We start from the raw sequence: 27,327 nt of genomic DNA on the forward strand, positions 1-27,327 counted from the left end.
TGCCTAGTCGAGTAGAACTTTTATGTTCTTGTGACTCCCGTATAGCTTCTGGCTTCTAAAAGAATCATTTGCTTTTACTTTGCCCTTTCCTTCTTAACTTTTGTTTTCCTTCAAGAAACACTTACTGAGCTTCTACTCTGTGCAAGGCATTTTTCTGGAAGCAAGAGCCATAAGCAAACAAAAGGCAGACTCTTGGCCATCATGGAGCTTGTATTCCAGTGGGGAGAGAGGGGACAACAAATAAGTAAAAGACATGTTGTGTGAACAGTGGTAATTGCAGTGAAGGAGGGAGGGGGAGAGAGAGCCAGTGGGTGTGGGTGGGGTGAGGGGATAGGTTTGAGAAATGGGGGCCAGAGAACATGTCACTTGGAAGGAAACTTTGCACAGAGACCTAAATATCATTTTAAATACCCTCTCTCCATGAATTAGTCACAAGGCCCGTTTCTGAAATGGCAGTCTATAGTGATGATGGTATGTGTTTACGTCCTCGGTGACCGAATACTTGCTGAATTAATTATCTGTACCATTGCATTCTGCTAAACCCAGAGGTTGTGGATAAATTGAATAGAGTCACAGCCTGAATATCTGCAATTTATATGACTCTCTGCCGAGGCTGCTGTCAACGAGAAACAGTCATGAATTCACCCATAATTCCACAATTCTTTCTGAATTTCAACATGTTGACTATGCTTATCTTGAGGCAGAACTTTCATTTCTTCCTTTATTAGTGGCAAGTTGGGGTTGCATTCCTGTCTTCAGACTGCACCATATGTCTGTGTCCCAAAGAGCCACTGGCCCTGTCTCAGTGTGTGGGGAGATATAGTGGGGTGAAGTGCTTCTCTGAGAAAAAGTAGAATAGATGAGATTTTTCACCTGATTTCTTCCTATTTTTCAGCTTAGAGATCTTTCAGCTTCATTGTACCATAAATACTCATAGTCACTTATTTCTTTATCAGAATTCAGTAGTATTTAGTCATTGATATTTATTACCTTAGGATATATATTACAATAATTTAAGAATATTTTATGTGGAGATTGGCATGATTTTAATAACCAATTAAAAGTCCCTGTTGTATCTAGACAAAAATGCTGTTTTTCTTTTAAATTATCAGAATATCACCTGCTCACACACTATCAGCAGTAAACCCTGGATCTTCATGCCCAGATATATTTTCCTGGATCAATCTTTTCATGAAATAACTTTGTATTTTGAAATCAGTTTAATATATCTCCAGCATGTGAATCAAAACATTTATTAATTGAGACTGCCTGGTACTAGGAAAATCATCAACAAAGGGTAATAACATCAGAAGATATGGGGGGGAAGAGATGCGCCTAGAGGCACAATTTGGCTGACTCTAAAGAGGAAATAAGGAACAAGACAAAACTGTAATCAGAACCATAAACAAGAAAAGTAGGATAACTAATTTCAATATAATTTTAACAATTACAACCAACATGTTTAATCTACTATGTGCCAGATCCTCAGAACATCCTTTATATTTAATAAAGTCATACTGTGAGTCAGTTATTAGTTGGTAATAACTCAGTGACTAGTGTCTTGACCAAGGTGACACAGTTATTAACGGACAAGCAAGAGGGGGATGTGACCTCAGAGCCGTTGACTAAGCTTCTTCCTCCTTTATTTATAAATAACAGAGGTTAGTAGCCCATGATAACCAGAACCAAGTGCAACTATTCAAAGGTTCCTAAGAAAATTTTAATATCTGGATTGATTTAGATGGGAAAAAGGCTCATTTTTATCATATCATCTGAATTCCAAGAATCCTTAGTAGATTGTGTGTGTGTGTGTGGTGAATGAATATATGAGTAACCAACAAATCCTAGGAAATCTAGTAAGGCTGACCTATTCTTAGCTAAAAGCTTGGGAAAGCCCTATAATAAATCGTTTATTAATATCTACTTTGGGGGAGGACAGCAGAGAAGAATTGAAACAGAAGTATTTTTGTGATATGCACTTACCTAATAGTACAGATATATGACTTCTAAGTGGAACACTGTAAATACTGAAATTTGAAATATAGTGAAGTAGTAAATTTTAATTTATTAGAAACTAATTCCTAAAATATACCCAGTTTTTCTAATATTAAAGCACTTCGAATAGTCTCTAAATTATTCTGAAACTTTCAGTAGAAAACTATTTGATGTCATCAAGTATCTTTCTTTGGAAGTTCTTTGGCTACTAGTAAAAATTTATGGTGAAACATATTGTGTGTAGGCTAATATTATTTCAACAACATTTATAGATACCTGCTATGGGGAAAGTCGTGTATTATACACTAGAGATAAGAGTAGACAGACACTTTTAACGTAAAATGGCCTGTGCTGTGATTGAGTGACGTACAGTATGTTGTGAGAGCCTATCGGAGAGGGAATTGACCCAGATTGGAGTCCACTCTGATGATGTTTTTCAAGATAACTTTGTTCTTTTAGGGTGACTATATAATTTATCATCCAGGCGAGGGCACATTTGGGGGTAAATAAGGACTCTACTTATGATTACATGGGACATGTCGTAGGTGCAACATGGGCATTCCAGGAGGTCTGGCCTCCCTACTTCATCCACAACATTTTAGGTGTGGAGATCTCGCATTATGTCTATAGATGCTAAGATGCATGTGTGTCCATACACTGCTCTCCTGTTCAGGAAAGCTGACTGAATCCACATATCTGGCAACCACTTGTCTGTGCTACCTCTGTTTTTCCGTCTAGAAAACACTGCAGACAAAGTAAAGATGAGTATGCCAATCTTAGAATTTTAGAACGCTAAGGTGAAGTATTTTTACGTTATATTTTTGATCACACTGTGTGGATTAGAGATTGGGTAGTTCATTACAAAGACTATTGTGATCATTTGGTCAAGGTCATTTAGCTGTTTCTTTGTTTGATGTAAGGCAGTGACAATGACACTGGCTCAGTTTTGAGAGTGTTGAACCGTTGCACGGAGATGCCGCGGCTGCGTGTTTGCTGAGGTGCTCTCTCTTGGTTTGCAGGACCAGTGGTTCTGGCGTGTGAGGAACAACAAGGTGATGGATGGATACCCCATGCAAATTACCTACTTCTGGCGGGGCTTGCCTCCCAGCATCGATGCGGTTTATGAAAACAGCGACGGGAATTTTGTCTTCTTTAAAGGTAAGGACTGTGCGCTGTGTCTTGCTCTGTTGTATTTTGGTACTTTCTCCAGGGCCCTGTAGCACACAGAGAGAGAAACAAGTAACACCTGTTGAGTGGGTTTAATGCATTTTGTACAATGAACCACGTATGTTGACTAGAAATATAAATGAAGTAAAATCAAAGATAATTTTTAATTTGCTAATTTATGTTTTTTTCATACGGTACTGTCATGTATAAGCCAGATTTAGAAGGCATTGTGATGTCTTAGAATTTTTAGATTTAGCTTAAAAGCACCAAAAAAGTAAAATAAATGAATGAATTAATTAATTAAAAGCTATGTTTCCATTAAGTAAGTGTTTTGGGTGTATTTTTCTTTAGGAGTATTTAGAGTTGCTTGCTGTTTTATGCAATGAAATCTATTTCACTTCTCTCTTGAACTGTTCTTGATTTAGTCAGTTTATGTTAACTGAGTAACATAACTTCCAGTAAAGTAAGAAATTGCTGATAATGGCAAGGAAAACTTATGAGTAGAAAAAATTTACACCATTAATTTCACCCAATGAAATCGGTTAAGTTTGTTATTTATCTGAGTGACAAATTTTGATTGCACGAATACTCGCTGCCTGGCATGCAAAAGTGTGGTTACCTGGTAAAGTGAACTTAGTTGAGTGCCTGATACTCCATCCTAAGACTTGCTGATGTTCAAAACAATAAATCTTAAATGTGTGGGGGAAGCACAGGGAGAAGAGACAGATGGAGTTGGAGGACTGAGGGAACTGTGGGGAGAACGTATTTGAGCTGACACTGAGGAGAACTAGAGTGCAGAATGAATATGATTGCGTGTGCTACCCAGGAGCCTCAAGGATGAAAATAAGCTTAAACAGGGATGGAGGCTGAGGGAAAGAAAAGGGGATCTCAACCAAAAAAAACAGCAGTTATTCTCAGGATCAAACTAGAGCATTCATAGTAATGATAAGGGTAATGAAAACATGGAGTTTGGGAAACACTTGTAACATTTAAGTGAGGTCCAAACCACACATATAAAAGGAAAGCATAGACCTGGGATTTATTTTATCTTTACAGATTGTGCCTTGAGAAGACAGGAGGTATAGAACATTAGTTATAAGAACATGATGGTTCTGCAGTCCTACTGCCAGTTTTGAACACTTACCTAGCTACGTGAACTGGGCAAGTTATTCAATTCTCTTTGCCTCAGTTTCTCCATCTGGAAAATGGGTTTAGTATTGTTCCTCATCTCAGGGTTTTTGTGAGGACTAAAGTAACTACTATGTGTGAAGTGCATGGTACATGTAAGCCCTCAGTAATGCCAGCTATTGCTGCTGCTAGAATGAATACTGTTAATATTACTGCCCTCCTGCTGTCTATAATAACCATATAAAGGAAGTGGACGTTTATTGAACCACTGTGGACAAAGGAGGGATACCATCTGAAGGTCCTGATTCTTAGGGGCATGATATTTGGAGGGAAATTACCCTCCCCTACACTCTTCTTTGGTCCCATGAATAGTGGCAAAAGAAAGAAACGAAGAAAAAGCCCGAGGTGGCCTTGGCTTGAGGGCTGTGCCAGGGGTCCCCGTCACCTCCCAGGATCAATAGTGCTCTCTGACAAAACCGCCCCAGGAGAGACTGCCACAGGCATGAGCCAGAGTTCTGACAGCTCTTTACTGCCTTGGGGCCTTCCCACTTTTATTCACTTTGCCTCTCCTCACTCCCTCTCAGAACGTTTAGCTCCTTTTCATCTTTCAACAGCCAGCATAAAAAGACCTCCTCAAAGTGGCCTCCCTGGCCACCGCCTTGAAGGTAGAACCTTCCAGCTTGCACACAGCCCTTGTGAAAGTTTGAAATGACCTACAGCATTTGAATGTAAATTTCATGAGAGATGGCTCTTGTTGATATTTGCTTGCACACCACTGTGTTTTCAGTTCTTAGAACAGTGCTGGGTGCATAGCTGGTGCTCAACGAACATTTCAATAAAAGGCTGAGACCAACTGTATTTAATAGAAGCAATATAAGTACACACAGTTGGGCTCAGCATGGTGTTTCTTATGTTTTGATGCTAACAACAGGAACACCTTTGTCTCTGGTCACATATTTATTCAACTTCTAGAATGTTGTGCTTCTCAGTAGTCTCTTCTGTTATATTGCCAGTATCTGGAAATGCCTAATCTTGGAACTTTATCACTCCAAGGACCACGCTGTGGCGCTTCCTTCCTCCAGGTTAAACTTGCTACCAAACCTCTTGGTCTCAAGTTCCTGTACCCAATGCACAATAAGCCAATCCCTGAGACACCTTGGAGATGGAGAAAGGTTTATTCAAATTGGCCAAAATGAGAAGGCAGGATGATAGGTTCTCTCAAATCCACCTCCACAAAAGAAGAGAGCAGGGGGTCTTTATAGAGCTAAGGGGCTTGGGAGGAGGAGTTTCAGAGAAACAAAGGGTAAGTCCATGTTTCTTTCACTCCAGATAAGCCATTGGGCAACCAGACTTCTGGGCATCATTGGCAGCTGGGGGCTGGTTATCTGGTGATTGTAACTTTCTTAAAGGCATTCTCTTTCTTCTGCAAAACAAGCTCATAACTCCTTGTGACCCTTGAGTCACCCCTCAGGTTAAACAAGAAAACAGCAAATTGACAAGATTAACTTCTTTTTATCTGTGTCTGTGCTGGGAACAACATTGAAGGGTAATCATGTTCTTATTGAATATTTATAGTCACCCTCAGGTACCCAGCTTTATTCTCCACACTACCTTCAGATAAACCTTCTCCAAACTCAGCTGTGAACATGTAGCCCCCTTTTTCTAAACATCATTCTTATCTAGAGGGAGCCAGGAGCTCTGGATACTCCCGGTAAGACCACCCCCTTTCCTAGTGTGCACCTCACCACTGGCAGGGGAGTTAAGAGCCCGGGCACCTTGGGCTTCAGATGACACACCACCTCCTTCCCTACCCTCACCACAACAGTCACAGTCAAAATGACTCTCTCAGCTTGCCACCATCTCTATACGGCCTTTCTCCCCTCAAAAAGTCCAGGTAATCAGATCATTCCTCAGCCCAAGTCTGTCATCCCATTTTGCTTTATGGACCATGAGGCAATCTGCATCTCATCTCCAGCAGTCCAGTTCCCCTTCCCTACTTTAATTTTCTACATATCATCTGGCAAACTACGTATTTCACTTATTTATTGCTCATCTGTATCCTTCCCACTAGACTGTCAGCCCCATAAGGGCAAGGTCTTCTCTCCTTTTTTTTACTTTTATACCATTGTATCACCAATATCTTGAACCAGGGGTTGACAGACTTTTTCAGTAATGACCAAATAGAAGATATTTTAGGCTTTGCAGCCCATACCATCTCTATTACATACCTTGTTTTATTTAACCTTTAAAAATGTAAAAACTCTTCCTAGATCATGAGCTGTACAAAAACAGGCCATTGGTCATAGTTTGCTGACTTCTGTTTTAAACGATGCCTGGAATATAGGAAACACTAAACCAAGATTTATTGAATGAATGAAGAATAAAATTCAAGTCCCGATGTGCATCCATAGTCACAGCCTTGTACAGGTTGGTCTCAGCCTGCGCCGGCCGTGCTGGACCACTGTTACCGATGGATTTGAGCATCGCTCTTCTTCTGGCTGCTCTTTCTAATTGGCCTTCTTTGCCTTAATTTCCTTTCTCCCTGTCTTTCCCTTCTTTTTCCTTATAGAGATCATCCTTTATATTTTTCTCTTCTTCTAATCTATATTATATAGTTATAGTTAACTAGCTTTGTCTTTTATTCCCCCTACTTATCTAAAGTTGATGTTGGGATATAAACTCATTTAACCACATATTTCCTAAACGTACTTAGTATTATGCTTGCTTTCATCTTGCATAAGCATTTGAAGGTGTGGATTCAAATGTACGTATAAATGAGTGTTTAGTTATGAAGTATAAATATTGTCTTAATAATATAAAAATAAGTATAACGTGATATCCAAATGAACTTTTATAAATATCTTAAGAAGAAACGGAATCCACTGGATACAATTAAAATTCATTTTTTGGTATAATTTATATAATTTTCTGAACTTTGGGCAAAATAATATGTGTGATGTATGTCATATGCAGTGGGAGTTGTCAGTACACAAATTATAAAAACATGGAAACATACAGCTTGTCCTCTATAAATGTGATCAATTCTATATTCTTAAAGAATTTTATTATTTTGGATATGTAGAAGTATATTATATGAAAATATATTGAGTGGCGTCTGTTTCCAGCCAACATATAATAATGATTAGATTTATCCTCCCATCTAAAACCACCCAAAATTGGACAAAGTATATAAAACAGTGATTTTAACAACCCTGGACATCAAAAAACAAAAGGCAGTGAACACTGAGAGTCAGGAAACAAAGAGAAGCGAGCCCGGAGATTGCCCCAGCTTCCTGTCTCGGGAGAGTTTCCAGGCTGTGGCTCAGGTGGGAGGATCCAGGTAGTGCTCGGGAGACTGTCTCAGGTGAGGAGACAGAGCAGAGAGTCACAGGAGAGCAAGGTGGCTCCAGGGCACAGAAAAGTAACGTAGAGGAGAGAGCTGCACAGAGTGGGGACACACAGGTTAGCAGAGGGACCCGGTGAAGTATGGGAGACAGCACTGATCAGCACACGTGTGTGGGCAAACCCCAGGAGTCTAGAAAAAGAGTCACTCAATAGGATGAAGAAGAACAAACAGTTCCTGACACTCTCATGGGGCTAATAGTCTGTTCCCACAGCCACCTGTCCCTGGGCATCAGCTAGAGGACTGAGAAGGGTCTTGCCCCAGTAGTGGGGAATAGTTATCCCAGAATGAGCACTGTTCCAGGTCAGCCTAACAAATCTTAACAGCCCTGAGGCAATCCAGTTGTTTCCAGGTAACAGTCCTAGAACAAAGCTCAAGAATGTTTATAAGGATATAAAAATATTCAGCCCACAAGGTAAAATCACAATATCTGACTTCCCCCATAAGATCAGGAACAAGACAAGGATGTCCACACTTATTGATTCTATTCAACATTTTACTGAAGATTTTAATGAGTATAATAAGGCAAGAAATATAAAATGAAACTGTATTCACAGTCAATATGACAGTCTATGTCACAAATCACATGCAGTCAACCAATTAGCTATAATTGATAAATGAATTTAGCAAGGTTGCAGGATATAAGATGATTATACGAAAAGTATTTGTATTTCTATATATTTTCAAGAACCGTGAAGACTCAGATTTTACCCTATCTGTAAGCTTACAGCTTAGCCTGCCTCACTTTCACAGATGTTGGCAGAAGACACAAGACTTCTGAGTCAGAGAAAAAGACAGAGGCAAAAGCAGTAGCTAGAATATAGCCATTTGTACGAGTTCCCTGAGCACCAGTTCTCAAATATGGACGTGAAGAGGGCGAGGTGATACTTGTGCATGTAATCAATTACCTTGAAGGAGAGGAACCACAAGCTCAGAGAACCTAAATCTTCTATAATGAGCAGTGAGCCTGCTTAAAGAAAATGTCTCCCTTCAGGGGAAAATTTATTATACTGGACAGTAAACAAGTCTCTGCTTTGCTAGGGAGGGAGACACTATCTCTATAACCCAAGGTTGTTGCTGCACAAATATCTTTGGAAATATAGTCCAGAACAAAGGCAGTCTGTGTCTCTGCTCATAAGACATGCTGAAAATCAAGTGATCCATGCAGAATTGTCTCCCATCACATACTAACAAAGAACAATCAAGAATTGAAATTTTTAAAAAAGCCATTTACGATAGCGTCAAAAAATACCACATACTTAGGGATCAATCCAAAAAATATGTGAATGACCTGTACGCTGAAATACACTGAAAACTACAAAACTTTGCTAAATGAAGTAAAGACGACTTAAATAAATGGACAGATATGTCTTATTCATGGGTTGGAGGGCTCATTATTGCAATGTCAACTCTTGCCAAATTTCTCTGTAGATTCAGTGCAATTCCAATCAAAATCCTAACAGGCTATTTTGTAGTAATTGTCAAGCTGATTCTAAAATTCATATGCAAATGCAAAAGACCTCTTATAGACAAAACAACTTTGAAAATACTACTTGACTTCAAGTCTTATTTTAAAGCTACAGTAATCAAGACAGTGTGGCACTGTCATAAAGACAGAAAAAAATAGATCAGTGGAACAGAATGGAGAGTAGAAACAGACTAAAAGCGTATATGGAAAAGTAAATTTTGACAAAGATACAGTGGAAATTCAGTGGAGAAAAGATAATCTTTTCAACAAAAGGTGCTGAAACCATGGGACATCTATATGCAAAAAAAATAAACTCTAATCTACACCTGGCACCATATGCAAAAATTGACTCTAAGATGTAAGAATTGTAACTATAAAACAGCTAGAAAAAAAGAAGAAAGTATATGTGATTTTGGTTTAGGCAAAAATTTCTTATGTTTGATGCCAAAATCACAATCCATAAAAGAAAAATTGATAAATTGGACTTTATCAATATTAAAAATTTTTGCTCTTCAAAGATACTTTTAAGAGAATAAAAATACATGCCATAGATCAGGAGACAGTGTATACAAACCATATATATGGTGAAGAATTTGTATCCAGAATATGTAAAGTGCTCTCAAAACCCAGTAAAAAGAAAACATGCAACTCAATAAAAATGAGCAAAAGATTTGAAGAGAAACTTCACCAGGGATGATATATGGATGGCAAATGAGCACATAAAAAGATGCTTAACAATGTTAGTCGTTAGGGAAATGTAAATTAAAACTACAATGCAATACTGCTGCTTACTTGTTAGAATGACTAAAATTACAAAGACTGGCCATACCACGCATTGACAATTCCTTTAAAAGTTAAACATACAGCTACCATGTGATCCAGCCATTGCACTCTTATGTATTTTCCCAAGACAAATGAGAACTTATGTCCAAACAAAGACATCTACATGAGTATTCAAGGCAGATGATGCGTTTATAATAACCCGAAACCGGAAATAATCCACATATCCTCAACTGCTGAATGGATGAACAAACTGTGGTATATCCATATAATGGAATACTACTCAGCAATAAAAAGGATGAACCACTGATTTACACTACAACATGGATGAATCTCAAAATAATTATGCTGAGTAAAAGAATTCAGACAAAAAAGAATTCAGACAAGTTAATTCCTTTGCTGAAGATATTATATTCAAAACATTATATAATTTCAATTTAATCTTAGTTATTACTACTTACAATGATTTTCATGTATTTTCTAATAAGTGTTTATATTGGAAATGACTGTAAAATATTTTGACACCCACTTTTTGAATAATTTCATCTTTGTTATTTTATATTGTTTATCTATTTTCTATTTTTGTTCTCTATTCTAATTTTTCTAGTCTTGTGTTTTATTTATGTTTAACATGTTATCACATATTTTTGCTTGAAGAGTCTTCAAATTTTTATATAATGAAACAAAGTATAAGTAAGTAGATAAATATTTTAAGGAATTTTTTCTTTCAGTCTCACATATGTGGATGTGCGTGTATTTTTTTAAAGAAGCCAGTATATAATATCTCCCTTTACCAATCAAGATGCTGCTCAGTGTAGCTGCTTGTATTTGAGTGTAAGGCCAGATGTACAAACCACAGGCCTCTTTCACTCAGTTTTCAGCTGGCCGTGCACCTGGTTAGGTATACGTGACTGTCGCATGGTGTACCTGGCATCGTTTAGAGCTACGGTGTCTGAACAGACTCCTCATCCCTTTACTTGACACTGGGCAGCTAATACTGAGTCATTCTTCTTTATTTATGTTCAAATGCTGATGTCTTTAGTTAGAGAGCCCCAGAAACAGAAAATGTATCACACCTCAGGGAAGTAATATGCTTTTCTCAGCAACTGAATGTACTACACTCTTTATGCTACTCAGCCATCTCAATATCACTCAGGTAATCGCATATAATAGAGTAGCATTTCGTAAGCACAATCAAGCCAGATGTTTATATTCTCAATTACTAGTCATGTTCAGGCTAAACGGTTATGAGATGATAATATCAAAAACCTATGCTGGAAATTGAGCTGGTGCAACCTCCTTCAAGAACAGCAAATAAATTTTAACACGAAGCTTCCAGTGTTGTCAAAATCAGTAACAGTCAAAATCAAATAGTTGAAAAGTTGTCTCCAAATTCACATTGTTGCTATCACTTAATAACTTTAAGCAGTACTTATCATCGTCTTTGACAGTTTTGTTTCAAGAGGCAAAAATCATTTGTAGAATTGGGACCAAAATATCTCAGGCAGAAAAAAGGAGGGTAATAAAATTTGGGAATAAGAAGGCATACAAAAGATGTATCAAAAAAGAAGAGTAGTCTAAAATATATGGCACTGGGAGATGGCAGAGAAAAGAACTGTGTGCTTAAGAAATGGTGTATGTGATTTGTATTACTACTTTACTTCAAATGCTCATAGATCCGCCATTTCTTTATGCTACTTGCAAATCCTCACTCTAGAAAGGTTTAGGGAGGGCTAATGAAGTTCATTTGACATAGAAATACGTTGTTTCTTACATAGTACAGCGCATAACCTAAAACAGATCTTTTGCTATAGATAGATGAATGCAGGGATTACTTATTTCTCTAGAGGAGGTCATGGAAAATTGATGCCTAAAGGCTTACACCAGATTAAGGAATTTACATTCAGTGGCCTTGGTACACACAAAAATAGTTTTATAACGTGAATTGTGCTATTTTCTTGAATTATAAACATTCAGAGAATATTAATATTCATATTTATATTGTATATTGACCTGAAGTGATCATCTAAACCAAGTGGTCAAAAAGGTAATATCTGAAAATCTCCCTTGATGATTTACCTCTACCTGATTGTGAGGATTCAAAAGTCTATGATATGTTTTTATTATGGCTGGGCCTTTTTAGACTTCAAACTACAGTATTTTCCCGTCGGTCGTACTTGTGTGTCTAATTTTTCCTCATTTTCAAAAACTTTTATCACATGCTTTTATGTACTGTGTCATTGTGGGTTCCCTGGGAAGCGCACACTGAGATAAGTTATGGGGAGGGAGGTAAACCTGTGAAAGATGAAGAGGAGGAGGCAGGCAACCCAGTGATGAGCTCCAGAGCAAAGACTGCCTGTTAGAGGGGTCTCACGTGGGGCAGCAATGGCCGGGATCTAGTATACGCCATGCTCAGTCGTTGGCTGGAAGCTGCCCAGGAGGAGCATGGCCCTGACCAAACCAAAGGCTCTCAGCTGAAGGGCCAGTTCTTTCTTGAAGGGGCATCTAAGGTACACAACTCAACGCCTGACACATTTGCATAAGTATTCACAACTCTCCCTTACTAGATAGTGTTGTGGAAAAATAAATGCTGGTAACAAAAAGTCATATGATCTCCAGGGTTGGGCATTTATTCAAATTTCTTGAGTAGCCTTCCTATAAATAATATAGAAATTAAAACTTAATCCAAATAATTGGCACTAACATAGATCAGTGTACTTAATCATTTATTATTGACATTATTTGTCTGAGTAGATAGCAAGCAAATTTGATCAGTGAAATATTGTGTTAATTAATAATAATAAGTACCATTTACTGGGCGCCGTGATCTGGATATGGTGTGGGTATATTATACGTCTGATCTCTCGTTATTTCCAGAACTCAGAATGAGAGATGTTAGTATCTTATGTACAAATTAGGAAAGAAAGGCTCAGATTTAGTGACTTGCCCAAGATCTCACAGCTGACAGTTGGTAGAGCTGTCACCCCCTTGTTCTATCTGATTTCAAAGCTGTTGAAATGCTCCACTAAACCACAGAATCTAATACAGAAAATATTAATTCTTTATGGCACTTTTTTTGTGTGTGAGGAAGATTAGCCCTGAGCTAACATCTGTTGCCTATCCTCCTCTTTTTTTTTTTTTTTTTTTGCTGAGGAAGATTGGCCCTGGGCTAACATCCGTGCCCATCTTCCTCTACTTTATATGGGACGCTGCCACAGCATGGCTTGACAAGCGGTGCATTGGTCTGCTCCCGGGATCCGAACCTGCAAACCCCGGGCCACCGAAGCAGAGCATGTGAACTTAACCGTTACACCACCAGGCCAGTCCCATGACAATCTTTTTTTATTTCCTGAAGTGTTCTCAAAGAATATATCAGTGTTGAACAGTAATCAGTCCAATAAACAATAGTTATTGAGTCATCTAAGTGCAGGCTTCTTTCATATGAAGAAAATCCAGCCCTTAAGGAATTTATGTTTTAATCTTTTCTGTAAAAGGCCACAGAGTAAATACTTTTGGCTTTGCAGATCATATGGTTTCTATCATAACTACTGACTTTTGTCATCATAGGGAGAAAGCAGACTAGACAATATGTAAATGAACAGATGTGGCTGTGTTCCTAAAAAAATTTATTTACAAAAATAGGCAGCAGTTGGTGGCCGTAGTTTACTGGCCACTATTGTAACAGAAGATACAAAATATAAATGTATAAGTAGAGTTTTGTGGACTCTGAGCAGACAAAAACACAGTTGATTGTTTTTAATTAATAAGTTAGAAAGGGTGCCTGATTACTGAGGATGCGATGAACAAGGCAGGAGCAGAACACAGTGGATTAATTACTAAACACTTCCAATAATAAACGTGGAGTGACTGGTGGATAAGGGGGAAGGAAGCAGGAAATCATCAGCAATTCTGAAAGCCAGACAGAGTGTAAACGTGTTCTCCTCTGAGAGCTGATTTGGAATAGTGAACTGAGCCCTGGATTAACGTACCTAGACTGTAGTCCAAGTCTGTTAGCAGTTGGTTGTGTGGTTTTAAGCACATCACTTCTTTGGCCTGTAAAGTAAATGTGTTAGGCTGGATTCTCAACCATTTTTTGATCTAGTCCATCTGAACAATACAGCGCACTCCCTTTGGTAACAGCAGGTCAGTTCAAGGGTGTTAGGAATACAGGTATGCATCTTAGCCTCCAGAATAGGCACTGTCCTCTTGATAAGAATTTTAAAAAGTCGTTAGACACTACACTTTTCCTTGTAGGAATAAGCATGTAAGTTAAAAATTCTTCACCGGATTATTTGCTTGGTGTCTGTCTCCTCTGCTGATCCATCAGCTACACAAAACAAGAACCTTGTGTGTTCTGTTCATCATGTGTCTACAGCTCCTAGTTCAGTGACTGGCTGTAACGCTCTTAATAAACAGACGTTGAATGGATGGATGGATGGATGGATGGATGGATCTCATTGAAGAATTACTGGAGTAGATGATCTGTAATGTCCTCTCCAACTCTAAACATTCTTTGAGGTTATTCTTTTTATTTATAAAGCTTCTCTTTCTTTTACTCGGACTTGTTGATATTTTCCTCTGCATTCTGCCAAGTACAATGTCAGTAAGGAACAGTTTTTTCCACTTATTCCTGAATATGTCAACCTCAAATGAAATCCAGTAAATTAGTTCATGCTGCCAAAGAGGCAATATTTTCCTTGAGAACCAGACCATCTGATGGTAAGGTAGTTAAAAATCTACCTCTCCAATGTAAAAGAAAAAAAAAAAAAAAAGACTTGAATATAACTCTGACAGTTACTCAAAAATTTCAAAAAAAAAGAAACAGTCACTTCAACTTTGTCATGTGAAAATCTTACCTCATCAAGATACAAAAGAAATGTGACATTGTATTTCCTTAATAAACACTTGGAGAATTAAATGTATAACTCCTAATCATTGTTGAATTATTTTCTTGAATTCTATGCCACGAAAACTCAGCAGGCAAGGTGTTGTTTTTCTTAATTTTTTTATGTATAACTGCTGGGATCTCATCATGCAACCTTACAGAAAATATTTGCTGATGAGTTTTCTGTTTGCTTTGTTTTTTAAAGGGACTATAAGTGCATTTTTTTTAAGTACCCTGGTGTTTGTTTCTAACATAAAAATAAACCTAATTGAGATCTTTTATACAAAGGTCTTGATCATTAAAAGTGAAAGGCTGATTGTTCTCCTTTTTATTGATGGAAAACACTCGACCAACAGTATAGGCAAGTATTTCCAAAACACATTTTAAAAAGAAAACAGTTTTTATATAATAACAATAATTTCCTGGAAGAACTGTAACTCTTTTGTTTTTCTCACACATTATCCTCTCTTGAGACACCCTGGAAAACATATAAACTAAGCTTCTGTGAACATTTTCTCATGCTCCATGCACATGGATGTCCGTGAACCCAGCGATACCAAGGCCTGGAAAGAGTGTGGAGAAATTTTCATGGAAAAGACAGAGTTTAGGAACTGCAGACAGACGTATGCTAAGGCATACTCGAGTGTTTCTGCTTGAAAGAAGGGACAGCCCACTGAGCTGAACGGATAGAAGGTGTACTCTAAATAGCTAGCGTGGGAGGCATTGAAACTCTGTACTCTTTCCTAATTAAAACTGAGATAAAAGGAAAGGATGCAATAAGTCATTGAAGTGTAAGCTAACAGAAAAGGACTTTCTTTTTCTTCTATTGTTTTGAGACTTTCTATTTTAAAGGCCACAGAGATATGGCTAAAATATAGAGCAAGCTGGGAAACAGCTCTCTGGATTTCCCATCTCACTGACTCTGGCAAGGAAATGATCTGGGCCTTTGGGGTGTGTTTTTTCTTTATAAAATATTCAGATTAAACAATGACTCAGTATAGTTGTATATTTTTATGATAGTATTTCCAAACACACAGTTAAGTATAATTACTTAAATGGTCCTCCAACATATTACTTGGGTACGCCTTTGTATTTTCTCAGACTTGCTAGTGGTTATAAAATTCATTTTTCCTGCTCTCTTAGTAAGATTCAAGACTAAGACCCACAATGTTATTTATGTAGCCTTTATTTTCACTTTCTGTTAGATTTTTGACCTTGTATTTGATTATTCATGTAATATTAAACATGGGTCTTTGAATCAATGACCGTTTGTGAAGCACCTCCTACTTTCCAGGCATTGCATATAAGGTACTGCAGGAACACGGTGTCAGATACAATGATTGTCCTCACCTTGCTCTAGAGTGGGTGGCAGGCTTGTGATTTATTAAAGTAGAGCACACTAAGTAAGATGATGAAGGTGAAGACTGGGTACTCTGGCGATAGAAGAGGCCCACCTTACTCAGATAGGAACTGCTTTCCAGAGAAACAGTGTCAAGCTAGGTCTTGAAAGAGTCCTACTCATTTTCCAGAAATGAAAATAAATGGAATGTAGATGAAATAAGAGACTCATATTGAGAAGAACCTTGAAATGACATATAGACAAGTTTGGGTTTTACCCCAAATGCAATGGGAAACCACCGGAAAATTTAAATGAAAGAGAGGTAAAATCAGGTATGCATTTTAGGAAGACCCCTTTAATGACTCTGTGGAAGACAGATAAAAGAGAGATTGAAGGTGGGGAACAAGAGAAGAGGCTACTGGAATGATACAAGCTGGAAAAAAAGGGATGCTCTTTAGACACAGGGCTGGAAGACAGCGTGGTGCCCTGGCTAAAAGCCAGGACTTTGGCCAACAGACTTGGGCTCAAACACATCTAATATCTTGTGTGACGTTTGGATGGTCAGAAATGTATACTGAACAGTCTCATTCAGTTACAAGAAAAATAACCCCAACCAGTTGAGCTGAGAAGTGGGTGTGGGCTGGGAACTCACATAGCTCAGGAACCGGCTGCGCTGGCCACCTCTCCAACAGGCCTCCTGGTCTCTCTCCTATTTGTAGCTTTGCTCCATTCTGTTTTCTCTTTCAATTCGTCTCTCTGATTACTCAGTTCCTACCTTCTCATGATGTCTGCTCGCCTCTGGCCATCACGGCTTCTCAGGCCTCGTACTACGTGACGAATAGTCAGCTCTGCCTGCTGAATGGGAAAGTCTCTCAATATTCCCTGGGCCATGTTCCCCAGGAAGAGGCATGGATGGCGCTGCTCGTCTCTGCTCATTTGCCTAAGCCGTATCTCCATAACTCTGCAGAATTTTGACTGGCTCTGAGCTTGGAGTAGTAATATAGAAGGGGGATGTGGAGAACAGTGGGACCTATCTTAGAGCTTGTGGACAAAGCAATTACCTTTAGAAGGGATGGTTGAAAGGCTTACCTAGTACCAGTGGCAATAAAAATGGACTGCAGCGGGGACCAGCCCAGTGGCATAGTGGTTAAGTTCACGAAGTCTGCTTCAGCAGGCTGGGGTCCGTGGGTTCAGATCCCGGGCGCAGACCTACACACCACTCATCCAGCCACGTTGTGGCAGCATTCCATATACAAAATAGAGAGGATGGGCACTGATGTTAGCTCAGGGTGAATCTTCCTCAAGCAAAAAGAGGAAGAATGGCAACAGATGTTAGCTCAGGGCCAATCTTCCTCACCAAAAATTAAAAATGGTTAAGAATAATAATGCAATGGTTAAGAAGAAAAAAAAAAAAAAGATGGACTACAGGGGATAGGTTCAAGAAAGAGTTAGGAAATCAAATCAGCTGAATGTAATGATCCATTATATATGAAAAATAATGAATAGGGAAGTTTCAGATGTGATCTATTGAGTAACTAGCATGCCATCTACCCAAACAGGGAAAACAAGAAGAAGAGTCCTTTGATGAGTTCAAATTTTAACTTGTGGGTCAACATTGTAGAAAATCCCAGTAGGTAAATGTATACTGTTTGGCTTTCAAGAGATATTTGGACTAGAGATAGCCATTTATGACCACTCTCTTTTTGGGCTTCTGAGGTTTTCTTTTACTTTAGTCTTCCTCCCTGCCTCTTCTACCTCCTTCTCATTTGCCCACTCTTCCCTCTTCCCTTATGTGATCTCTTCAAGGGTTACATGTTTCTAGAAGCCCAGTCCTGGTTCCTCTTCATCTTCTCCATATACTGTTCTGTGATAATCTCTTCAAATCCTAAATTAGTAAATACCATATTTATGCTTCAAACTGTTATCTTTAAGCTCACATATCCAGTTGCCTACTTGACTTCTTCATTTAGATATCACTGACATCTCAAAGTCTTGATTTGAGTCCCCCATGGCCCACCCAACCCAGTCTTCTTTGTCTTATTATCTAACACTATTATTCTCTCTTTTACAAAAGTCAGAACTTGAGGATTATTCTTGATACTATCTTTTTCTTATTCCCCACGGCCAACGCATCAGCAGTGCCTATCAATTCCATCTCCAGAATGTGTCAGTGACTCCATTTTCTCCTTTCCATCATTTGCTGTCACCTTATTCCAGACTGCTAACAAAGAACTCTTTAACTATTCAGTGGCTTCCTATTTCACTTAGAATAAAGTTCAAATTTTGACAAAGGCCACGTGATCCTCATCTGTATTCTTACTATTCACTCCTACAAAATTGTGTGCTAGCTATCTAACAAGATTCTTCCCATTAGCGCATTTGTTCTTGGTATTTCCTGTATCTCCAGTGCCTAAAGCAGTGCCTGGTACATGTACTAAGTAAATTGTTGATGATGATTCAATTAATTAATTAATTCTTGCAAAAGACCCTTGACAGGTCTTCTCATTTCCATTCTTCCCTCTGTAATCCATTTTCCACAAAAGACCAAAAATCATCTTTTGAAAATGTACAGCAGATCCTATCCCTCCACTAATTTAACCTCTTTGATGGCTTCCCAGGGCTCTCAAAATAAGATCCCAACCCATCGTGTAGTTTTCAGTGCCCCTCTCTTCTTGCTTATTATACTCCACTGATCTTCCTTCAGTTTTTCAGTCACCCAAACTCTCCTTTGCTTGGAACGCTCTTCCCGACATTCTCTGCCTAGCTATCATCTTCTCTTTCTTTAAATTTTGGCTTAAGTGTTACTTCTTGAGAGAGGCTTTCCTGATCTCACCTGAAGTAAATTCCCCTTATGTTTTCTTTTTCTCGACCCCTGACGTGTTGCCTTCATAGCATGCACTAGTTTTTCAATTACTACAATTATATTTCCATATACTTGATTTTCATCTGCCTAATCCACTAAAATGTAGGATGATCAGGATAGTAATCAGGTCTATCTTCGTCCGTTTACTATCCTTAGTACCTGACATGATACTTGGGATACCAAAGGGACTCAATAAATGTTGTTTTAATTTAAAATGATATCAAACGGTAGTAGAAGCTCTTGGAGTAAATGAGATTACTCTTGGTTAAAGACTCCTAACTAAATCCAGCCTGAAGATGCATTTTTTGGTTTGTTTGCATTGTGTTGTTTTAGGCCAGCACATCGTTTTAATTTTGTTTAATTCCTTTAGGTATAACATGAATGCTACAGTTTATCATAGGCCTCATCTAGAGGTACTACTGAAATATTGTAACAGGGGTCGGCCCAGTGGCGCAAATGGTTAAGTGCGCTCACTCCGCTGCGGCAGCCCGGGGTTCGCCAGTTCGGATCCCGGGCACACACCGACGCACTGCTCGTCAAGCCATGCTATGGCGGCGTCCCATATAAAGTGGAGGAAGATGGACACAGATGTTAGCCCAGGGCCAGTCTTCCTCAGCAGAAAAAGAGGAGGATTGGCAGATGTTAGCACAGGGCTGATCTCCTCACAAAAAAAAAAACCTGAAATATTGTAACAAAAAGTGAAGCCTTACATCAACTGCAAAATACAGAGGATACTTTGTCAGATATTAACTGTTTTACTCTGTCAGATATTAACCCCAGGAGGAGTTAGTGATCCAAGAGAGTGCCTGATTATAGAAAGATCCGGGAGGACCAGGGGAAGAGGACTCAGGAAAGAGGGTGGGGGATAGGCCTTTAGGACAATGGATATTTACTGACTTTTGTGGAAGTGTCTCAATATTTGAATACCTACCACTCCACTCCTGTCATTTCTAACCTGGCCCTTGTAAGTATTTGAGTTTGTGACACCCCGCTCCCCACTTGAATGAGAAAGGTCCGCATTCAAGGACTGAGTAATGTAAAAGTTGCCCGGAGGGGAGCAGCTGGAAAAGAAAGAGAAACAACAATAACAAAACAAAAGTGGTTTTCTAGCAGCTCAGGAAGAAAAGTGCTTTAAGTGGGCAACTGTGTCACAGATGAGCGAGGAGAATTGTTTCCTTGGAAGGCGTTGGTGACTCCAGGACTAAAGTCTCAGTGGACAGTAGGTGTTAGATCCACTTTCAATGGAGTGAGGAATGGCTGTAGACTACTGGAGAGGCATACTGAAGAGGGGAGTGGTGGGCATGGTCGGCCAGGGGTGGCAGGCATGAGGAAGCGTGTGGTCTGCAGATAATTTCAGAACAGCAATAAAACTGACTCAAGTTTGTTTTCCTTTTAGTATCACCATGTCCAGCAATTCCCAACAAGGTTAGGGTTACATTCTCCTCCCCACAGTTACCACTCTTAAAGAGTAGAACTCTCTTAAAGAGAGCTAGAAAACAGCATCAGGTCAAAGGAGGATGATTTTATAAGACTAGAAGGACTTGTGAATGTTTATGTAATAAAAGGAAAGGATCAGCCTATAGGAAGTGTTTTAATAGAGGAGAGGTTGTCATCAGTAAAGCAATCGAAGGGCATGGGGAAGGCACAAAACACAGGAATGATTTAGCCTTGTACAAAACTAGGGCCTCTAATTTCTAGAGGAAGAATCCTTGATCCTTGATTCAGAATTGTTTCATCATGGCAGGTTGTAGATCTTTTTTATTTCTTAAATTAATTCACAAATTCTGATTACATTATTAAATAGTTATTCATTGTATCCACTCTTGAAAATAACATTATTGTTTCAAAAATAACATCAGTATTCCAGATGTGACTGTTATTAAGTTATTTCACGTAAAATAATTTTAAATGCATTGTTAATGTGTATATTCTAATTTCTGACATTAAATTAGTGCATTCTGTATTTGCACTTATTTCATACAGGTAACAAATATTGGGTGTTCAAGGACACGACTCTTCAGCCTGGTTACCCTCACGACTTGATCACTCTTGGAAGTGGAATTCCCCCTCACGGTATTGATTCTGCCATCTGGTGGGAAGACGTTGGGAAAACCTATTTCTTCAAGGGGGACAGGTCAGTACACACTTCACATGAGGAGTCTAGTTGACTAATGTTTAGAAAAGCCAATATTTCTGGTCAATCATAGGCATGTAGTGTTGACTATAGAATCTGTGTGGATATACACATAAGAATTAATGAAATCGAAAGTACTTTTTAAACATATTTTAAAATAATATTCAAGGTAAATCTTCCTCTAATATACCCAAATAATATGCCTTTCTTATGAATGTATATGTGTAGTACATATTCTTTCTCCTTTCCGTGATCTTAACATGCCTATAAAGCTGTGTGGGCAGTGCCTATGCATCCTTGTAATTTTACTTACTTTATTTAAAAAGTACTTTTTAGCACGGGTTTTTTTTTGTCTTTCATATTCAAAGTTAAATTTTTGCACTTTGCACACAGTTAATTGTGAAAATTTTCAAATAATTTCAGTTTAGTCATGAGTTCTATTTCTTAGGACACTATTTATTTAGGTACCAGCAAGTAGGTGTTATGAGCTAGCCAAACTATCACTGGGCTAAAGACTTCTGGCTTGATGTGTAGTATGCTTTACCTGTTATTTCTATCATTTCTTTTCCTTTTATGACATTACTAACAGAGTTTATAAATATTAAGTGAATTATTAGTCTTATGACTTACAGTAGCTACTAGGTATACATAGTTCCACCCCTGCCCACTTTTTGACAGGTGTTATGAATAAAATATAAGTTGAAGGCTATGTTTTTGTATTAATTTAAATTAATATTAGGTAAAAAAAAGTAATAAAGATGAAAAATCAAATTTTAATTACACTATTACTACCTGAGTCAAAATGTGACCCTCATAGGGAACCTTCATTGGTATGGAAAGGACTTAAGTATGCCATTTTACAAGTCAGTTTAAAGCACAGACACACACACAAACACACACAGACACACACACGAACAACAGGCTTTAATGTCTAGCAAGCTAGTATTGAGGTTGCCTTATAATCTTAGTATAGCATAACCCTACAAAATGTCCCCAACTTGAGAAGAAAAGTAAGTAAAGATATAAACCTTGTTTATTTTGCAAATGATTTCAGATGTTGAGCTTTATCTGTGAACCAAAATATCCTGTAATTTGCCTCCATGGATAAGAACGTACTCTTTTAAATTTATTGTTACCAACTTTCTATACATTAGATTTGTATGTATTTCTATAGCAAAATATTCATAGATTTTAATTCACTGTCCTGAAACTAGGGTTTTGCTAAATGTTTCTTACTAAATAACAAAACAAAAAAGATCCATCAAGCAAGAATTCTATTAAAGTAGAAGTTACTACTTATCCCCACAAAGACTGTGTGACTCTCAGCAAGACGAAAGTGAGGTAGAAGATGAGAGGGGAAGAATGAAGAAATTGTCACAGCGTGGTACCCACGAATGAAAATAAATCTGCAGAGGTATATTCTTTAAAACAACAGCCTTCGAGGTTGTTAAAGTTTAATTCCTCAGCTGGTTTTAATTGCTTAAATGTACTGTTTTAGGACTAGGTTTAATATGGAGTTGCATGGTTTTTTTTCGTTTTTTGTGAGGAAGATCAGCCCTGAGCTAACATCTGTGCTAATCCTCCTCTTTTTGCTGAGGAAGACCGGCTCTGAGCTAACATCTATTGCCAATCCTCCTCCTTTTTTTCCCCAAAGCCCCAGTAGATAGTTGTATGTCATAGTTGCACACCCTTCTAGTTACTGTATGTGGGATGCGGCCTCAGCATGGTCGGAGAAGCGGTGCGTCGGTGCGCGCCTGGGATCCGAACCCGGACCGCCAGTAGCGGAGCGCACGCACTTAACCGCTAAGCCACGGGGCCGGCCCCTGCATGGGTTTTTTTGTTTGGGGTTTTTTCTTTTGGCAGAAAGGGGTAGAAAAAAAGCCGAGAAGACACACTGGAGAAGTGGACTTCTACAGGAAAGAAGCTTTCATGTAATAGTGTTAATGAGGGTTTCACAGATGATGATAAAAACTGCCATTTCCTTATCAGATAGCCCTTTTTTCCCCCACATGTGCAGGTATTACTTTTTTTTTAAAATGTTTCCATTCTAAAAATTTAGCACTTATTGAAAACTTAAAGTTTAGAAATTAAATGTGTGCTACCTCAAATCAGTGACATCAATTAAGATTAGATGCCAAATTTATAATAGAATAAAGGCTATAGTAAATGGGAAAGGGAGTTTTAGTTCATTTATTTCCTTGAGAAGCTGCATGGAAAATATAACAAAATGTATAGAAATACTTTGATTTTAAGTTCTGCTTAAATAACTGGTTTTATAGGTTTTAAAATAGTTAAAGCAGGATCCCAACTAATTTCCACGTGTGATCTTATATAAGATTTCATGAGTTATAGATGTTTTATAAACAGATTACTTCATATCATTATATAATTCCAAAGTCACAGCATTTATCGATACATTTATTCTAGATTAAAAGTAGATGGAGGGAGCTGGCCTGGTGGCGTAGCGGTTAATTGCTCGCGCTCCGCTTCAGGGGCCCAGGGTTCGCAGGTTCAGATCCCAGGTGCGCACCGACGCACCGCTTGTCAGGCCATGCTGTGGCGGCAGCATCCCATATAAAGTGGAGGAAGATGGGCACGGACGTTAGCCCAGGGCCAGTCTTCCTCAGCAAAAAGAGGAGGATTGGCATCGGATGTTAGCTCAGGGCTAATCTTCCTCACAAGATAAAGAAAAAAAGTAGATGGAAAAGACATTAAACTATGTAACACAAATCTATAAGCAACAATTTTCTTGTCACCTTTGTATAAGAATTCAGTAAGTCTTTTTTCCTTATAGGCATTGTGTATTTACAATATTTATCAATTTTAACATTTTATATATTTTCCATATATATTTTTGAGAGAAAACATATTGAAAATTTTTTTGTCGTTACTTATTTGTCCCTCTTCTCCCATTGCCATCTTTCTGCTTTAAAAAAAAAAAAAGTGTTAACAGATTTCTGTTTCTCTAAGCTAAGGTCAAAAAAGAGATTTTTAGAGAGAAGCTAGACCAGGTGTAAAAAAGTCGATTGCTTTAACGGGTCAGGCAAATAATGTATGTACTGCTGGGTACAGTGGTCGTACATAAGGCTGTAGGGAGTGGGGGGTACTGTGATGAGCTGGAAAGTCCAAATATCCTAGAAAAGCCTTCAGAATCAGAATCATTTATGCAATTTGCTGGACAAACAGAGCGCACCTTTAAATTAGATTTGGTCCAAGGGCTGCCATATGTCAGCCCTGTGTCTTGTTCACTTCAAAAAAAGGTCTAGACACCCTCAAGTACACTCCACAGGGATTCATCTTTCTCTATCCAACTGCTCATGGTGACAGTATGAATATGAGACAGTCCATTCCATTCTCATAGCTTAATTCCTGCTTCCTAAGACTTCTGTACCAGTCATGGCATAGTCCTCATTCATTTATTTTTTGAATAAATGAGCACATACTGTATGACGTACACTGGATAATAAAGATAGTGTAGCAGAAAAGACCACAAAGCTTCTGCTCACACTGCACTTAGATTCTGTTTGGGGAAACGAAAGTAAACAAATAAATGACCGTTATACTTTAACGTTGAGAAATGCTACAAAGAAATAAAACGAGCTGATGACGTGGTAGAGACTCATGGGTGGTAAGGAGTGATTGGGAAATTAGTGAAGAAGTCAGGGAAGGCCTCCCTTGCAACTGGGACACTTATGCAGGGACTTGAGTGGGGAGAAGTTTCAGCCACAGGAAGCCATTCAGAACAATGTGTTGTAGGCAGGTGAAATACCAGTACAAGAGCAGTGATGTTGGAACGTTCCAATCAGAAAAATCATTGAGGCTAGACCACAGCAAGTAAGTGGTGGAGGAGGTCAAGAAGGTAAGCAGGGACCAGATTATGGGGCCCTGCAGACCATGGCAAAGACTGGATTTTATTCTAAGTACAATGGAAAGGCACTGGAGGGTTTTCAACAGGACAGTGACGTGTCTGAGGGGTATTCATAAACATCATTATGGCTTCTGTGTGAAGAATGGGCTTCAAGAGTGGAAGCAAGGAGATTAATTTGGGAGGCTGTTGAGTAGTCCAGGAGGACACAGTGGTATAGCAGTGGGGATGGAGCAAAGGGATAGGTCCAGGAGACATTCTGAATGTAATCATAACAAGTTTTTCTTTTTTTTGTGAGGAAGATCAGCCCTGAGCTAACATCCAGGCCAATCCTCCTCTTTTTGCTGAGGAAGACTGGCCCTGAGCTAACATCTATTGCCAATCCTCCTCCTTTTTGTCCCCTTTTTCTCCCCAAAGCCCCAGCAGATAGTTGTATGTCATTGTTGCACATTCTTCTAGTTGCTGTATGTGGGACATGGCCTCAGCATGGCCAGATAAGCGGTGCATCTGTACGCGCCCGGGATCCAAACCTGGGCCACCAGTAGCAGAGCACGTGCACTTAACCGCTAAGCCACGGGGCTGGCCCCTGTAACAAGTTTTTCTTAACGCTTGGATTTTAGGGGTGAGAAAAAAGCAAATCAAAGACAACTTCTCGGTTTTTCACCTAAATAATTGAGTAGATGGTGCCATTTCTGGAGACAGAGCAGATGGGGGGGGGGTTATTGGGGGAAAGGGATTAAGAGATTAAAATGTCCATATCACATTGAGATGCCTGTTTACACACCAGTTGGAGAAGTCAAGTAGGTCGTTGGATAATTGAGTTCACGTCTTAGTGGAAAAGTGGGTTGGAGACACAGATTTGAGACATATAAATTACGTTAAAACAGGGGCCCGCGTGAAATCTCCTAAATTTAGAGATAGCTAAAGAAGAGTAGATGAAATGATGGTTCTTTACCAGATTTGTAAATTCAGATTAAAATTTCCAGTTTCACTATTTAACATACAGCACGGAACTCAGTCCCTCAGATTCCTACTTGCCCTTTTCTTAATACACTATAATTTGATACTTGGATACATTTTGATCCTCATAGCATTTAGCTCTAAAATGCTATGTTACTAAATCACTTCTCAGCATCTTCTCACAAATATGTCCAAGACTCTGTTGCCATACTTGATTTCAAGCTTAACCATTGAGGATTATAAGATACTTTCAAAGAAAAAAGATAAAATTTAGATCTACTTTGGTTTATTTTATTATTATTATTATCACTAACAGTCAGACAGAAAGCTACATTTATTTCCTCCAGCTTAAATTGTGTGTTTATGAAGTAATTACCTAATGTATGTGTTTTTTACATTATCCAACAGAGTATAAGTTGATATTTTCCTTTCTGTTGCATTTTAAATAATGTTTCTGAAGAGTGAGATTTTGTAGGATTATTTGGGTATGAATAAAAAAGTGGCCCTGTGTTTTTCAGTCACTTACTGGAAGCAGGTACTCTTGACTCTGGAGAATAGAAATGAGACCAAGTAGGATGAAGAAATGGCTGGGGCATGTGAAGTAACCCTTGGAACCAATTTTTGTTCAGTTTGAGTTCAGTATCCATCAACATCCTATTATAGCATGTCATTCCAGAATTTTCTATACCATTTTTTTCTTTGCACAGAAGGAATTTAAGAAAACATTGTAGGGCCGGCCCCGTGGCTTAGTGGTTAAGTGTGCGCGCTCAGCTGCTGGCGGCCCGGGTTCAGATCCCAGGCGCTCACCGACGGACTGCATCTCCAGCCATGCTGAGGCCGTGTCCCACATACAGCACCTAGAAGGATGTGCAACTATGACATACAACTATCTACTGGGGCTTTGGGGGGAAAAAAAATAAAATAAAATGTGAAAAAAAAAAAAGAAAACATTGTATACTATTAGATGGACAACTTCTGTCTCTTATGGATGTGACTCATGATCAAGTCTAAAAAATGATGAATCAATCTCATTTCAAATCATAATTTATTTTGAAGCATTGATTCACAATGCTTCTCTCAAAGAATCAGCAATTTAAAGTCATAATTCTACAGTAGAGATCACTGATATATCAGAAGAAAAAACTGTTTAATTTGTAATAGCCTTTATCATTTGCTGATCTTCCTGCACAAAATTCCAAAAATTTTTTCATTATAATATCTAAAGATAAAAACCCCCAAATGGTTTATTTATACAATATTCCATCTGAATATGTTAATATACTTCTCAGTGACCCATAAGCTTATTTTTCAGGGAGAAAAAAATCAGTGGGGGGGGAGGA

General features: G+C 38.5%; 1 protein-coding gene across 1 annotated transcript in view; it reads left to right on the forward strand.

Annotated features, from left to right (window-relative positions):
- MMP16 (matrix metallopeptidase 16) overlaps positions 1-27,327 on the forward strand; it is a 299,991-nt gene that overhangs the window by 252,278 nt on the left and 20,386 nt on the right. Inside the window, exons 7-8 of the mRNA XM_004441129.3 lie at positions 3,015-3,153; positions 21,012-21,162. Of these exons, the coding sequence (XP_004441186.1) occupies positions 3,015-3,153; positions 21,012-21,162 (290 nt within the window). The remainder of the gene's footprint in view (positions 1-3,014; positions 3,154-21,011; positions 21,163-27,327) is intronic.

The sequence above is a fragment of the Ceratotherium simum genome, chromosome 31, assembly GCF_057802395.1.
Source record: "Ceratotherium simum simum isolate JZ-2026a chromosome 31, ASM5780239v1, whole genome shotgun sequence".
Lineage (NCBI taxonomy): Eukaryota > Metazoa > Chordata > Mammalia > Perissodactyla > Rhinocerotidae > Ceratotherium > Ceratotherium simum.